General features: G+C 40.1%; 1 protein-coding gene across 6 annotated transcripts in view; it reads right to left on the bottom strand.

The window, feature by feature from the left end:
* SLC25A26 (solute carrier family 25 member 26) overlaps positions 1-18,145 on the bottom strand; it is a 171,405-nt gene that overhangs the window by 140,023 nt on the left and 13,237 nt on the right. For 4 of the 6 annotated variants that reach the window (XR_009213042.1, XR_004247616.2, XM_032149455.2 and 1 more), the window contains exons 2-3: positions 15,533-15,689; positions 1,920-2,029 (exon numbers count right to left, since the gene is read on the bottom strand). The exons of 1 other annotated variant lie outside the window; for it this stretch is intronic. Coding sequence is in view for 3 of the 5 variants with exons in the window: in XM_032149455.2 (XP_032005346.1) it covers positions 1,920-2,029; positions 15,533-15,689 (267 nt within the window). In the remaining 2 variants the exon portion in view is untranslated. The remainder of the gene's footprint in view (positions 1-1,919; positions 2,030-15,532; positions 15,690-18,145) is intronic. One more of the 6 variants, XM_032149456.2, reaches the window with a different exon arrangement.

Raw genomic sequence — 18,145 nt, 5'->3', positions numbered from 1 at the left:
ACACTTCGCTGTGGCCCAGGGCAGCCATGTTACCTTCTACTTCACCTATCCCCCATGACTCAATTATACGACTGTGCAGACATGTGGCAAAATATTCCAATTGTAAGTGAGAGATAATCTGTATTGACTGATGAATATTTCAAAAGCATGATTAGTTCAAAAGATAAAATACATTTCAAAAGTTGTCAACCTTTCTTCTTTATCTTGCTCAGTGGTTCTTCTTAGAAAAGGCCAGTGAAGATCATGAACAATACTACATACTCATTTTTAAAACATGATATTAAGTACATAAACAAAACAGCTTAAGCCCCAACTAGGGAAAAACTCAGTAACATGTGCACTGTGCTCTGGAGCTGAAAAACACCACACAGCATCTATGCGTCCAATCCTTTAACCAGTGGGAAAGCTGAATAAGAACATGTTTGCCCCATATGCTGACCCCAAACGAGATCCGGGAATGGACTGTGGTACAAAGTGGGTCAAACGGCCTTCTCAGTTACTACAGGAGCTACACCGTAAAACAAGCTGCCTTCACCTACGAGACTCTATGACAGCATGGGCCTTGGAGAAAACCTCAGTGAGGTTCCAACTCATTCTAACCCCGGTTAAATCCAAATCTACCTGTCCAAGCTCACTGTCACACTCAAAAATAACCGGTTTACTAAATTAGCCTGTTCAGGTCTAAAATATGTCATTTTGAGGAGAACAGAAAGAGTAACACATCTGATCTACAAGTGGTACACCACACCCAGTGTTGTGCACCTACTAAAATATTATGTAGGGAACTACTGAGCCAATTCAGTAAAAATATTTACTACTGGGGTGTAAGTTCGGATGTTTTATGTGCCTAGATCAGTGGCATTTAAATATTGGTGAGTTGCACAATCATGTAGAAATTGTGTTTAAAATACAAAACACGAAGAGGAAGTCAACATTCCCTTGCAGCTTCCAGAAGGCATATTGCCTGACTGACATCTCTTCGTTTTTTGCCTTACGTATTTTTTCCTAATATTAATATTATTCCACAAACTCTTTTTCAATTAGTATTTCTCTATCAATTAAGGTTTCATCACAGAAGCAAAACCACTATGAGTGATAAGGATAAGGATTATAGAGATTTGACCAGCAATTATGGGAGCTAATTAAGCAATCTGTATAGGGCTGTTGTCTGCATCTAGTGTTGGCATAGAAATCAAAGGGCAGGCAACAGGGAAGGAAAGATGCATGTGAAGTGGGGGAAGAACAAGGACAGACTGGAAGTCACATTTATTTCTCACCAACCTGTGACACAGAAGTTGCAGTATAAGCTGGCACCCTTCATCACAGAGCCCACAAATCTGACCTAGAATTTGGAGAAGTTGATGGAGAAGAACCAATGGGAGCTGGAGGAGCTGGAAGCCAAACGCCAACATGGTGATACAGCCAAGTCAGTGACAGGGTGTGTGAGCTGCAACAGTGCCTGATCATATACCAACCTTCTGAGAAGAAATACAGCTCTTCACTTCTCCCTTACAAAGAACATGCAAATTTCTCTTGCGGCTGACCCAAACTGAAACGATTTTGGAAAGGAAATTCTCGGAAAAGTAGTTCCAGCTCAGCTGTGCTGACACAATACAAAGCTGTCACAATTTGAATGGATATTTTCTTCCACTCTTTGTCTTTTTTCCATATAATTATGTTTTAGACATGTCTCTTGTAAATTACACACAGCTAGAATTCTTCTTCTGTCCTATATAAGGCTCTGTCTTTTAGTTGTCAGGCTCTATCTTCTAACTGTCACATTTAATCCATTTACATTTATTGCCACTTATGACTTTCATAATTTAAAAATAATTTTTAAAAAAGAAATAAATATGTACTGAAAATATATGCATGATGTGCATTTCTGAAGTATTTTATACACAAAACTTGTTACTTACCATTTCTCCAGCAGAGGCAGCCAACATATGTTTCATAGGTGTCAAATATGAAGATGAATCAGTATGCAAAAACCACTTCACATATTCATAGGTGATAAAAAATGCAGCAGCTGAAATTTAAAACAAGCCAGTCTTTCACAAAGTTTAAACATATATTCAAACTGTTAAGAAACATGCTTCTCAAAAGGTATGACAATAATTATTAAATTATGAGATATGGCCGGGTGCGGTGGCTCACGCTTGTAATCCCAGCACTTTGGGAGGCCGAGGCAGGCGGATCACGAGGTCAGGAGATCGAGACCATGGTGAAACCCTGTCTCTACTAAAAATACAAAAAAAATTAGCCGGGCGTGGTGGCGGGTGCCTGTAGTCCCAGCTACTTGGAGAGGCTGAGGCAGGAGAATGGCGTGAACCCGGGAGGCGGAGCTTGCAATGAGCCGAAATCACGCCACTGCACTCCAGCCTGGGCGATGGAGCGAGACTCCATCTCAAAAAAAAAAAAAAAATTATGAGATAACAGAAAAGGTGATAAGCACATATCTTTTTTTCCTACCCTCACTCTTTCAGAATTTACTGAGGCCATGTTATATGCCTAATCTTAGACTTACAAAAATGCAGAAAATATAATGCCTACCCCGAGCGACCATAAGTGCTAATCTAGCACTTACCGTGTTGTACTGACAAATTACTTAAACATTTTTAAAGTCAACTTTAGAAAAGGATATGAATTTCTGTGATCCAAAATATCATTATGGACGGCCATAAAACAGTCAACTACATTGATGAATAAACAGGTTAAAATTGCAAACATACTTTAACTTAAAGAAAACGTCAATCACTTTGGGAGGCCGAGGCGGCCGAATCACGAGGTCAGGAGATCGAGACCACGGTGAAACCCCATCTCTACTAAAAATACAAAAAAAATTAGCCGGGCGTGGTGGCGGGTGCCTGTAGTCCCAGCTACTCGGAGAGGCTGAGGCAGGAGAATGGCGTGAACCCGGGAGGCGGAGCTTGCAGTGAGCCCAGATCGCGCCACGGCACTCCAGCCTGGGAGACAGTCTATCTATAATGTTTTATTGCTAGTTACTCAAAATAATCATGGCTATTTTTTACTGCATGAATTCACTTTTACATCAAGAAAACAATCAACCATTTAATTACAATCTCTAAAAAGCTACCCCTATCACCATGAACTAATCATAGCTGCACATGAGGACTTTAAAACTTTCTATGTACTGTTAATCAAAAAATGTTTATCAGTTGGATAAAAGATAAGGCACAAGAAATAAAGGAATGACAAATTCATCTTCTGAAGGGCATTTGAACATGTCACAAACTCTGAAACACTAAGGGAAACAGCGTGATGGTGAAAATCAGTTCTCCAAAGTCAACAAAAGCTTGTAAAGGATCTTCACGTGGTAACAAATACACACTAGGCTAAATGAAGAGGCACTCTGTTCATGAATGAATAATGACCAGTTCAGGCAGTTTTACCTGGTTAACACAAGTCTATTCCCATTTGTGTTTCTTCATATGATTTTTCCCCCTTCAGCCCACTTACTAAATGTGCAGCTATAACACCTCTAATTGCATTCAGCTGTTAAGTTCTGCCACTCTACATCCTACCCTCCTAACCCCCAGGAAAAAGAGACAGAGACAGTGGTAAAACTTCCTCCATTTCATGGTTAACCACCTCAACTTCATCTGACTTCATGCTTCTTTTGCAACATATAAGGTTCTTTAAGAATATAAGTTCCAAACCTCCCTCCACCCCCCAGGTGGCATCCAAGAAGGCTTCTACTAACTGCAAATGTCAGTACAGTCAGGTTCCAAGTTGGGGGCTGAACAAGTTAAGCAAAGAATAGGGGCTGGGCTATCTGATGCCTATAGTTTCTGCTGGCTCTTAAAAAAAAAAAAAAGCTATGCTTTCTCTACATTCCCTTAGAAATAGGGAGTAAGGCTCCTAAACATGGTCTTCTCTTCACCTCTTTCCTCTAGCCCCACCCCAACCCCTCACTCCTGCAGCATAGGTTTACAAAAACATCCACATCCACTGATGATCAACTACAGTGAAGTTCTGTACTTAGATTAAAACCGTAACCAACAGCAAAAGAAAAAAGACACCACAAACAAAAGTCCAATTCATTCAAACCTTGCAGTAAAACAAGGCTATTTTTGAACCCTGGTACTCTGACTATTCCCTAGCATCTCCCATTCACTAAAGTTTGGTGGATGGCAAAAATAATAATAATTCAAAACCACATTATATATGTAAACTCCTGAGGGAAGAATGTAAAACCTGTGATCTTAATGACATCACTATGTAACCTACGCACTACAGCTAACTGTACATCTCCCCGCAATAATCTTTATGTGCAATATGTAAGAGAAAAAGATCTTTAGAAAAATGAGTGTAGAGACATCATAAAAAATGGTGACCAAAAGACAGGGACTTAGTGACATGTTTCTTTGCAATTCCCTAGTTCAGAGGTTCTCAAACTTGTCTGAATTTAAGAATCATCTTGGGATTTTTTTTGTAACATCCAATGCCCAGGCCACACCTCAGACCAATTAAGTCACAACGTGTAGGGTTGGGTGACAAGCCCCAGTACAGGTGATCCTTGAACATGGGTTTAAATGCGCAGGTCCACTTATACATGGCTTTTTTTCAATAAATACATTGGAAAAAATTTTGGAGATTCGTGATAATTTGAACAAACTTAAAGATGAACCACATAGCCTAGAAACACCAAAAAATTAAGAAAAGGTGGCCAGGTGTGGTGGCTCATGCCTGTAGTCCCAGCACTTTTGGAGGATGAGGCAGGTGGATCACGAGGTCAGGAGAGCGAGACCATCCTTGGCTAAAACGGTGAAACCCCATCTCTACTAAAAATACAAAAAAATTAGCCAGGTGTGGTGGCAGGTGCCTGTAGTCCCAGCTACTTGGGAGGCTGAGGCAGGAGAATGGCGTGAACCCAGGAGGCGGAGCTTGCAGTGGGCTGAGATCGCGCCACTGCACTCCAGCGTGGGTGAAAGAGCGAGACTCTGTCTCAGAAAAAAAAAAAAGAAAAGGCTAGCCGTGTCATGAATAAATAAAATATATTTAGATACTAGCCTATTTTATCATTTACTAACATAAAATATAAAGTTAAAATTAATCAAAACTTACAAACACAAACCATACAGCACATCATTCATAGATGAGAGAAATGTAAACAAATGTAAAGATGGGCCAGGCACAGTGGCCCACATCAGTAATCCCAGCACTTTGGGAGGCTGAGGCTTAAGCTCAGGAGTTCAAGACCAGCCTGGACAACATGGAGAAGGCCCATCTCTACAAAAAAATAAATAATTAGCCAGATGTGGTCGCCTACACCTGTAATCCCAGCTACTTGGGAGACTGAGGTGGGAGGATCACCTGAGCCTAGGAGGTTGAGGTTGCAGTGGGCCAAGATCACGCCACCACACTTCAGTCTGCAAAATGGAGTGAGACCTGGTCTCGGGGGGAAAAAAAGGTATAGTGTTAAATCATAACTGCACAAAATTAACTGTAGCACATACTATACTACTGTAGTAATCTCTTTGCCACCTCCTCTTGCTATTATAGTGAGTTCAGGTGTTGCCGAGTATCCACTTAAAACGCCATGTGACACTAATTATCTCCACCCGGGCAGTTCATTACCCCAATAAATTGCCTATCACAGTACAAAAGGATCTCTCCCAGTTCTTATGTATTTTTTCCTGTGGTCAGTGCCATACCACAAACTTTGAATAACACCATAGGACCCATACGAAGTGCCACTAGTGATGTTGTAAGTGATGACATTACAAGAAAGCTCCTAAGAAGCAGAAAGGAGTCATGACATTACAAGAAAAATTCAAACTGCTTGTTAGGTACCACAGACTGAAACCTGAAGCTGTGGCTGCCAGCCATTTCAAGAAGAATGAATCCAGCTTAATCCACTGTTAAAAAAAAAAAAAAAAAAAAGAAACAAAACTCATTAACCCATCGCTGCAGCTATGGCAGCAGGCATGAAAACTTTGCACTTCTTGCAAAGCACCTTTTTTCTTGTTTTGAAAATGCAGCTTTCAAGTGGGTAAAAGATTGCTATAGTAAAGGCATACTTACCATCTCTAAAATGATTTGAGAAACAGCAAAGTCATCTCATGACAAGATCAAACAAAAGGAAGGTGAAAGAGCTAAAGCTGAAGAAGTTAATACCAGCCAAGGATGGTTTGATAATTTTAGAAAAAGATTTGGCTTTAAAATTTCAAGATAACAGGAAAAGCAGCTTCTGCCATCCATGACTCAGTAAACAAGTTACCAGCTGCCATCAAGTAAATTATTGAGGAGAAAGGACATCTGCCTAAATAGATTACTAATGTAGATGAAAGTGCCCTATTCTGGGAAAAGAAAAATGTGGAGGGTGGAGCCAAGATGGCTGAACAGGAACAGCTCTGGTCTACAGCTCCCAGCCTGAGCAATGCAGAAGACGGGTGATTTCTGCTTTTCCATCTGAGATACCCGGTTCATCTCAGCAGGGAGTGCCAAACAGTGGGTGCAGGACAGCCGGTGCAGCGTCTGCATGCGCCGAAGCAGGGCGAGGCATTGCCTCACTCGGGAAGCGCAAGGGGTCAGGGAGCTCCCTTTCCTAGTCAAAGAAAGGGGTGACAGATGGTACCTGGAAAATCGGGTCACTCCCACCCTAATACTGTGCTTTTCCAATGGGCTTGGAAAACCGCACACCAGGAGATTGTGTCCCGCACCTGGCTTGGAGGGTCCTACACCCACGGAGTCTTGCTGATTGCTAGCACAGCAGTCTGAGATCAAACTGCAAGGCGGCAGCGAGGCTGGGGGAGGGGCACCCACCATTGCCCAGGCTTGCTTAGGTAGACAAAGCAGCCAGGAAGCTCCAACTGGGTGGAGACCATCACTGCTCAAGGAGGCCTGCCTGCCTCTATAGGCTCCACCTCTGGGGGCAGGGCACAGACAAACAAAAAGTCAGCAGGAACCTCTGCAGACTTAAATGTCCCTGTCTGACAACTTTGAAGAGAGTAGTGGTTCTCCCAGCACACAGCTGGAGATCTGAGAATGGGCAGACTTCCTCCTAAAGTGGGTCCCTGACCCCTGAGCAGCCTAACTGGGAGGCACCCCCCAGTAGGGACAGACTGACACCTCACTCGGCGGGGTAGTCCTCTGAGACAAAACTACCAGAAGAACGATCAGACAGCTGAATTTGCGGTTCACGAAAATCCGCCGTTCTGCAGCCACTGCTGCTGACACCCAGCCAAACAGGGTCTGGAGTGGACCTCTAGCAAACTCCAACAGACCTGCAGCTGAGGGTCCTGTCTGTTAGAAGGAAAACTAACAAACAGAAAGGACATTCACACCAAAACCCCATCTGTACATCACCATCATCAAAGACCAAAAGTAGAAAAAACTACAAAGATGGGGAGAAAACAGAGCAGAAAAACTGGAAACTCTGAAAAGCAGACTGCCTCTCCTCCTCCAAAGGAACGCAGTTCCTCACCAGCAACGGAACAAAGCTGGACGGAGAATGACTTTGACAAGTTGAGAGAAGAAGGCTTCAGACGATCAAACTACTCAGAGCTACAGGAAGAAATCCAAACCAATGGCAAAGAAGTTACAAACGTTGAAAAAAAAATTAGACAAATATATAACTAAAATAACCAATGCAGAGAAGTGCTTGAAGGAGCTGATGGAGCTGAAAGCCAAGTTTCGAGAACTACCTGAAGAATACAGAAGTCTCAGTAGCCGATGTGATCAACTGGAAGAAAGGGTATCAGTGATGGAAGATGAAATGAATGAAATGAAGTGAGAAGGGAAGTTTAGAGAAAAAAGAATAAAAAGAAACAAACAAAGCCTCCAAGAAATATGGGACTATGTGAAAAGGCCAAACCTACGTCTAACTGGTGTACCTGAAAGTGACGGGGCGAATGGAACCAAGTTGGAAAACACTCTGCAAGATATTATCCAGGAGAACTTCCCCAATCTAGCAAGGCAGGCCAACATTCAGATTCAGGAAATACAGAGAACGCCACAAAGATACTCCTCGAGAAGAGCAACTCCAACACACATAACTGTCAGATACATCAAAGTTGAAATGAAGCAAAAAATGTTAAGAGCAGCCAGAGGAAGGTCAGGTTACCCACAAAGGGAAGCCCATCAGACTAACAGCTCATCTCTCGGCAGAAAATCTACAAGCCAGAAGAGAGTGGGGCCGATATTCAACATTCTTAAAGAAAAGAATTTTCAACCCAGAATTTCATATCCAGCCAAACTAAGCTTCATAAGTGAAGGAGAAATAAAATACTTTACAGACAAGCAAATGCTGAGAGATTTTGTCACCACCAGGCCTGCCTTACAAGAGCTCCTGAAGGAAGCACTAAACATGGAAAGGAACAACCGGTACCAGCCACTGCAAAAACATGCCAAATTGTAAAGATCATCGAGGCTAGGAAGAAACTGCATCAACTAACGAGCAAAATAACCAGCTAACATCATCATGACAGGATCAAATTCACACATAACAATATTAACCTTAAATGTAAATGGGCTAAATGCTCCAATTAAAAGACACAGACTGGCAAACTGGATAAGGAGTCAAGACCCATCAGTGTGCTGCATTCAGGAAACCCATCTCACGTGCAGAGACACACATAGACTCAAAATAAAGGGATGGAGGAAGATCTACCAAGCAAATGGAAAACAAAAAAAGGCAGGGGTTGCAATCCTAGTCTCTGATAAAATAGACTTTAAACCAACAAAGATCAAAAGAGACAAAGAAGGACATTACATATGGTAAAGAGATCAATTCAACAAGAAAAGCTAACAATCCTAAATATATATGCACCCAACACAGGAGCACCCAGATTCATAAAGCAAGTCCTGAGTGACCTACAAAGAGACTTAGATTCCCACACAATAATAATGGGAGATTTTAACCCCCACTGTCAACATTAGACAGATCAACAAGACAGAAAGTTAACAAGGATACCCAGGAATTGAACTCAGCTCTGCACCAAGCGGACCTAATAGACATCTACAGAACTCTCCACCCCAAGTCAACAGAATATACATTCTTTTCAGCACCACACCACACCTATTCCAAAATTCACCACATAGTTGGAAGTACAGCTCTCCTCAGCAAATGTAAAAGAACAGAAATTATAACAAACTGTCTCTCAGACCACAGTGCAATCAAACTAGAACTCAGGACTAAGAAACTCACTCAAAACCGCTCAACTACATGGAAACTGAACAACCTGCTCCTGAATGACTACTGGGTACATAACAAAATGAAGGCAGAAATAAAGATGTTCTTTGAAACCAATGAGAACAAGGACACAACATACCAGAATCTCTGGGACACATTCAAAGCAGTGTGTAGAGGGAAATTTATAGCACTAAATGCCCACAAGAGAAAGCAGGAAAGATCCAAAATTGACACCCTAACATCACAATTAAAAGAACTAGAAAAGCAAGAGTAAACACATTCAAAAGCTAGCAGAAGGCAAGAAAAAACTAAAATCAGAGCAGAACTGAAGGAAATAGAGACACAAAAAAAACCCTTCAAAAAATTAATGAATCCAGGAGCTGGTTTTTTGAAAAGATCAACAAAATTGATAGACCGCTAGCAAGACAAATAAAGAAAAAAAGAAAGAAGAATCAAATAGACACAATAAAAAATGATAAAGGGGATATCACCACCAATCCCACAGAAATACAATCTACCATCAGAGAATACTACAAACACCTCTATGCAAATAAACTAGAAAATCTAGAAGAAATGGATAAATTCTTCGACAAATACACCCTCCCAAGACTAAACCAGGAAGAAGTTGAATCTCTGAATAGAACAATAATAGGCTCTGAAATTGTGGCAATAATCAATAGCTTACCAACCAAAAGCAGTCCAGGACCTGATGGATTCACAGCCGAATTCTACCAGAGGTACAAGGAGGAACTGGTACCATTCCTTCTGAAACTATTCCAATCAACAGAAAAAGGGGGAATCCTCCCTAACACATTTTATGAGGCCAGCATCATCCTGATACCAAAGCCTGGCATAGACACAACCAAAAAAGAGAATTTCAGACCAGTACCCTTGATGAACATTGATGCAAAAATCCTCAATAAAATACTGGCAAACTGAATCCAGCAGCACATCAAAAAGCTTATACACCATGATCAAGTGGGCTTCATCCCTGGGATGCAAGGCTGGTTCAACATACACAAATCAATAAATGTAATCCAGCATATAAACAGAACCAAAGACAAAAACCACATGATTATCTCAATAGAGGCAGAAAAGGCCTTTGACAAAATTCAACAGCCCTTCATGCTAAAAACTCTCAATAAATTAGGTGTTGATGGGACGTATCTCAAAATAGTAAGAGCTATCTATGACAAACCCACAGCCAATATCATACTGAATGGGCAAAAACTGGAAGCATTCCCTTTGAAAACTGGCACAAGACAGGGATGCCCTCTCTCACCACTCCTATTCAACATAGTGTTGGAAGTTCTGGCCAGGGCAATCAGGCAGGAGAAGGAAATAAAGGCTATTCAATTAGGAAAAGAGGAAGTCAAATTGTCCCTGTTTGCAGATGACATGATTGTATATCTAGAAAACCCCACTGTCTCAGCCCAAAATCTCCTTAACCTGATAAGCAATTTCAGCAAAGTCTCAGGATACAAAATCAATGTGCAAAAATCACAAGCATTCTTGTACACCAATAACAGACAAACAGCCAAATTATGAGTGAACTCCCATTCACAATTGCTTCAAAGAGAATAAAATACCTAGGAATCCAACTTACAAGTGATGTGAAGGACCTCTTCAAGGAGAACTACAAACCACTGCTCAAGGAAATAAAAGAGGACACAAACAAATGGAAGAACATTCCATGCTCATGGGTTGGAAGAATCAATATCGTGAAAATGGCCATACTGCCCAAGGTCATTTATAGATTCAATGCCATCCCCATCAAGCTACCAATCACTTTCTTCACAGAATTGGAAAAAACTACTTTAAAGTTCATATGGAACCAAAAAAGAGCCCGCATCGCCAAGTCAGTCCTAAGCCAAAAGAACAAAGCTGGAGGCATCACACTACCTGACTTCAAACTATACTACAAGGCTACAGTAACCAAAACAGCATGGTACTGGTACCACAACAGAGACACAGATCAATGGAACAGAACAGAGCCCTCAGAAATAATGCCGCATATCTACAACTATCTGATCTTTGACAAACCTGACAAAAACAAGAAATGGGGAAAGGATTCCCTATTTAATAAATGGTGCTGGGAAAACTGGCTAGCCATATGTAGAAAGCTGAAACTGGATCCCTTCCTTACACCTTATACAAAAATTAATTCAAGATGGATTAAAGACTTATATGTTAGACCTAAAACCATTAAAATCCTACAAGAAAACCTAGGCAATACCATTCAGGACATAGGCGTGGGCAAGGACTTCATGTCTAAAACACCAAAAGCAATGGCAACAAAAGCCAAAATTGACAAATGGGATCTCATTAAACTAAAGAGCTTCTGCACAGCAAAAGAAACTACCATCAGAGTGAACAGGCAACCTACAGAATGGGAGAAAATTTTTGCAACCTACTCATCTGACAAAGGGCTAATATCCAGAATCTACAATGAACTCAAACAAATTTACAAGAAAAAAACAAACAACCCCATCAAAAAGTAGGCGAAGGACATGAACAGACACTTCTCAAAAGAAGACATTTACGCAGCCAAAAAACACATGAAAAAATGCTCATCATCACTGGCCATCAGAGAAATGCAAATCAAAACCACAATGAGATACCATCTCACACCAGTTAGAATGGCCATCATTAAAAAGTCAGGAAACAACAGGTGCTGGAGAGGATGTGGAGAAATAGGAACACTTTTACACTGTTGGTGGGACTGTAAACTAGTTCAAGCATTGTGGAAGTCAGTGTGGCGATTCCTCAGGGATCTCGAACTAGAAATACCATTTGACCTACCATCCCATTACTGGGTATATACCCAAAGGACTATAAATCATGCTGCTATAAAGACACATGCACATGTATGTTTATTTCAGCACTATTCACAATAGCAAAGACTTGGAACCAACCCAAACGTCCAACAACGATAGACTGGATTAAGAAAATGTGGCACATATACACCATGGAATACTATGCAGCCATAAAAAATGATGCGTTCATGTCCCTACAAAGGACATGAACGCATCATTTTTTATGGCTTCATGTCCTTTGTAGGGACATGGATGAAACCGGAAACCATCATTCTCAGTAAACTATCGCAAGGACAAAAAACCAAACACCGCATGTTCTCACTCATAGGTGGGAGTTGAACAATGAGAACACATTGACACAGGAAGGGGAACGTCACACTCCGGGGACTGTTGTGGGGTGGGGGGAGGGGGGAGGGACAGCATTAGGAGATATATCTAATGCTAAATGACGAGTTAATGGGTGCAGCACACCAACATGGCACATGGATACACATGTAACAAATCTGCACATTGTGCACATGTACCCTAAAACTTGTAATAAAAAAAAAAAAAAAAGAGTCAGTTAGGCATTACCTTTTCCAGAAAGTCTTCCCTACGTGCCTAGGCTTAGCTAAGTTCCCCTTCTCTAGGCTTCCATTCTATCTTCGTATGCCTCTATCCCAGCAATTACATCATTATATGGAAATGATTTGGTTTTGCATTTTTTCCCAAACTAGATGGTAATCTCTTTATATGTGAGAATGTATCTTGTATCTTTTATCTTCAGGGTTTTATACCTCAGAAACAACTATAAGTAACAAACATAATGTAAATACATTTCCTTACAGTAAAAAAAAAAAAAAAAGAAAAGAAAAGAAAAGAAAAATGTCACCAAGGACATTTATTAGTAAGAAGAGAAGTAGGCAAATCCTTCACAGTATTCATGACAGAGCCAATCAAGAAAACCATAAAAGAGATTGTGGATGTGGCAAAAAAAAAAAAAAAAAAAGAAAGGCTGCGGGTGAAGGGTTTCAAAATATAGATCTTAAATTCAAGAGCTAACAGACACCACACCAGAGGAATTAACAGAAGACAACTTGGTGGAGATGAGTGCTTCCAAACCAGTGTCAAATGACAAGGGAGAAGATGCAGAAGAAGGAATGCCAGAAAAGAAAATGACACCAGACAATCTAGCAGTAAGGTTCTGATTATTAAAGACTGCTTTTGACTTCTTTTATGACAAGGACCCTTCTATACAATATGGGCACTGAAACTAAAGCAAATGGTGAAAGGATTGGTACCATATAGAATCATTTTTAGAGAAATGAAACAGCAAAAAGGTGAGACAGAAACTATATTTCCACAAAGTTACACTATGTGAGCCTGCTTCTCTTGCCTCCCCTTCTACCTCCTCTACCTCTTCTGCCTCTGCCACCCGAGACACCAAAATCAACTCCTCTTCTTCCTCCTCCTCCTCAGCCTACTCAACATGAAGACCTTTATGATAATCCACTTCCACTTACTGAATATACCTTTTCTCTTCCTTATGATTTTCTTAGTATTTTTGCTCTAGCTTACCTGCTTGTAAGAATACAGTATATAAAACATTTGCCAGGCACAGTGGCTCACACCTGTAATCCCAGCACTTTGGGAGGCCAAGGCAGGCGCATCACATGAGGTAAGGATAACATAGTGAAACCCCGTCTCTACTAAAAATAAAAAAATTAGCTGGGTGTGGTGGCGTGTGCCTGTAATCCCAGCTACTCAGGAGGCTGAAGCAGGAGAATCGCTTGAACCCAGGAGGTAGAGGCTGCAGTGACCTGAGATGGCACCACTGCACTCCAGCCTGGGGGGTGACACAGCTAGACTCCGTCTCAAAAAATAATGATAATAATAATAAAACACATAAACATGTGTTAATACATATCTTAACACACATACAAAGTATGTGTTAATCAACTGTTTATGCTATCATTAAGACAGCAGCAGGCTATCAGTAGTTAAGTTTTGGGGGAGTCAAAAATTATATTCTGATTTTTTACTGCACAGGGGGTTGACACCCCTAACCACCACATTGTTCAAGGGTCAACTGTATTTGTTTAGGCTCTTCAGTCATCAGGTGATTCCAAAGCGGACAAGTTGGGGAACGCATGCCCCTCTCACATACTTACAACTATGCTTGGCATGGAGTGGATGCTCAGTTAACAACCTGTTATAATTACTCAAAGTATTAACATACACAAAAACGGAAGGATGACCAAAACAGTTTGCCATTCTAATGATGGCTGGGGGATGCGGAAGGACAGGAGAAAAAAAGAAACAGAAATGCTATTTTTCTCTTTGCACTACAAATCTTTATATGAATGCTACGCTCACAGATTGAACATTTAAATGTCAAGTTAACGTAAGAGAAAAAAATTCTCATGAATCATCCTGCGAAAAACGAAAGAAATCCCCAGAATTTAAGAATCTTCTAGAACTGTGGTTTTGTGGGTGTGTCTTATGTGTGGTGATTTTTTGTTTTGTTGCTTTAGATTACTTTCGAATGCCACTAGAGGCATCCAACAGTAAACAATAAAAATAAGTATCTGCAAACAGTATACGAAGAAGCAGATTAAACAAAACAGATTACATTGACTAAAGAGTAAGAGCATCATAAGTCACACAACATGACTTCAGAACTAAAACAAAAAACACTGGAAGGAGAGTATCCAGGAGAACATTAGTGAGAAACACTTGCATCATCTAAGAGCAATTTAATTAGGAGAGAAATGTTTAATGCCTCTTAGGTTCGCCTGCTCTCTAAGATGCTCCAAAACAGCTATCATCAAACTTGGCTTCACAGTGGAGTCACCTTGGAAGTTATTACAACTCCTGATACCCAGGCAAAGCCTAGCCCAATTAAACTTCTAGGATGACACAGGACATCAGTATTTTTTAAGGCTTCCCAGTAGATTCTAATTTGCAGGCAAAGTTGAGAATGATTATTCTGAGGAATCACAACGTTAAAATAACACTTTAAGGATTCTAGCTGGAAATTTTAAAAACAAAAACAATTTTTAAAAGATTGCTTTTTTTTTTCTATTACAAATATATTGAAATGGAATCCATAACACTATCTGATTCAAAAATAATGGGTTAGGCCCAGCACAGTGGCTCATGCCTACTATAATCCTAGCACTTTGGGAGCCCAAGATGGGCAGATTTCTTGAGCCTAGGAGTTCAAGACCAGCCTAGACAACATGGCAAAACCCATTCTCTACAAAAACTACAAAAATTAGCTGGGCGTGGTGGCACACGCCTGTAGTCCCAGCTACTTAGGGGGCTGAGGCAAGAGGACTGCTTGAGCCCAAGAGGTCCAGGTTGCAGTGAGCTATCATCTCACCACTGCACTCCCACCTGGGCGACAAAGTGAGACCCTGAGTAAAATAAATAAAAAAAAATAATGACACCAGGTTAAAGAAGGAAATTCAGAAGATAAGCTTCAACACACAAGGAATTCTATGGGGGTAAGACCACACTCCATTCTGAAAATCCCATCTTATCTTGGCTTTACAGAAGTGAGAATATAATTTTTTACCATTAGGAAAGGATCCAATAGCAGCAGAAGGAACACCAGCATATATTCCATGAAAACCACCAGCCTTATGAAATCCTTGGGGACTCTGCAGCCTGGTTTTAATGGTATCCAGAGGAAATAATATCAAGTCAACAGAAACACCTGCTACCCCACCAGCCTTTGGAAAAAAAAAAAGAGGGAAGAAAAAGGAAAAAAAAAAGGTTACAACAAAATAAGCTCTCTACCACTTGCGGGCAAGGATAGGAAGACAGTCTTTAAAGCACATTTCTCATTCCTTTCAGTCCACAACTTCTGCGGCACAGCCTAAATCTAGTTTTCCTGGGAAAATAGCCATTATTGTGCTATATTTTTAAGTTGTAAATGTTACATTTTCTTTTTAAATCAATTTTTAATAAAAAAATTTTAAGCAAAATTTAATTCATTGTTAATACAGTACTCACATGGTTCAAAAAAAAAAAAAAAGTCCAGGTGTGGTGGCTCATGCCTCCCAGCAGTATGGGAGGCAGAGGTGGGAGGATCACTTGAGGCCAGGAGTCCAAGACCAGCCTGTGCAACAGAGTGAGACATCATCACTACAAAAAATAAAAAATTAAGCTGGGCATGGTGGCACATGCCTGTAGTTCCAGCTACTTGGGACGCTGAGGAACAAGGATCACTTGAGCCTAGGAGTTCAAGGGTTCAGTGAGCTATGATCCCGCCACTGCACTCTAGCATAGGTGACAGAGCAAGACCCTGTCTCTTAAAAATAAATAAATAGCCAACAAGCACAAATAAACCTCAGAAAAATGGTAAAGAGCTCAAAGCCTCCTTCCAACCTTGTTCCTAATAACTCGGGTGAACCAGTTTTATTGGTTTTTTGCTGTATCCTTCCAAAGTTACTTTAAACATACACAAGCATGTATGAACATATAGTTTCAGTTTCTTTAAAAAGAAAAGATGATGTACAATATGCACTATTCTGTGCTTTTTTTTTTTTTAACAATTTATCTTTTCACATCAGACCAAATGTTATGTTGTTGTCTTAACTAATAAGCACTGAATCCGAATTGACTCCTTTCAGACTGGAATTTTGAAACAGCTTATGATCTCTGTGAATCTGATCTGCATTTTAATAATCACATATCTAAGGCCTCATATAGTATTCTCTTCGTTTTAAATGTATTTGAAAATTCCTTGCTAATCAAGTGAATAAATTGATTTTTTTAAGAGCTAAATTCCTAAAGGAAATTAAAATCCAGCCCAAACTAGTCATCTCCCAAGAGATACCACGTTGCTTTGGGGAAGCTGTACTTGTAAAAACTCTTTAATTCCTGCTAAATGGATTTTGGGGGGAAAAAACTGATTAAGAATTAACTCTGTGCCTCATGATTATAGTGACACATATGTAGAATATTTTAAAACTCGTTACACCTTAGTCAAAGAAAACAGAAATTGACAAAATATGAACACAAGGAGCATCAAAGGAAGGCTAATACATATGAATCCTTACATGTGTCATTATTAAAATACAGATCTAGATTCACAAGGATCATTAATTGTTTCAAAATGTGGGTCTCCAAAATGTCAATACAGATGCACTACTTATTAGTGAAAAAGACAAAAACATAACATTTGTTCTGATACCAAAAGATCACTCAGATTTAAAGGCATCATTTAAAGATGTGAGTCAAAATCAGTTTATAGTAGGCAGACAGAGGCACTATAAAGAGGAAACTTTCCTACATAGTAATTTCTTTAACTAAATTGCTATTTTTTGCTATATTTTGAAATCAGAACCATGTGAATACATTACCTATTCAAACAGTAAAAGTACACATTTTTAAACTCTACATTTCATGCCAAAGGAAAAAAAAAATCAGTATTATTCAAACATACAACCGAAGTTCAAACTGATCGTTTCCATCTTTTTGAGTTTACGAAATGTGCAGATGCTACAAAGCTTGGTACCTAGCAAATACTATCTGCTTTACTTACCGCTCACCACAAAACCATCCCAGGAGTTAACTTGAAAAATGAAATACTTTAATGATAAATCCAATACCTATTTTCAAATTAACTAGCACAGGTTAATTATTAAAAATTAATTTACACTAGACAAGTACATTACTACAAATAGTAATACTATACTTCATTATCAGCCCAAAGACATGAAAGAAGCCCAAAGACCCTGAAGTTCTACTCTGCAAATTACCTAAGAAGACGTCACCCAAAAGGGCACAGAGATGTGCCAGTAGAGAAACCAAATAGTACCAAAAGAATATCCAATAATGTGGGATTTCTTTCTGGATATAAAGGTGGCCTTCCCTAAGTCATGGGGAAAAGTTCACAAGTAATATAGGAAAGTAAAAAGGCCAATTGTCAAAACTCTTCTTACTTCTTCTTTCAGGATTTTTATAAAACTCAGTAAATAGAGCCGGGCATGGTGATATGTACCTGTAATCCCACCCACCTGGGAGGCTGAGGCAGGAGGATCGCTTCAGCCCAGGAATTTGAGATTACAGTGAGCTATGATTATGCCCATGAATAGCCACTATGCTCCTGCCTGGGCAACACAGGAAGACGTCATCTCTAATAATAGTTTGGTAGGTAAATATTTTGCCTGCCTCTTCGTTT

Source organism: Hylobates moloch, unplaced genomic scaffold, assembly GCF_009828535.3.
Source record: "Hylobates moloch isolate HMO894 unplaced genomic scaffold, HMol_V3 SCAFFOLD_4, whole genome shotgun sequence".
Lineage (NCBI taxonomy): Eukaryota > Metazoa > Chordata > Mammalia > Primates > Hylobatidae > Hylobates > Hylobates moloch.
This window is presented reverse-complemented; position numbering and strand designations above follow the sequence as displayed.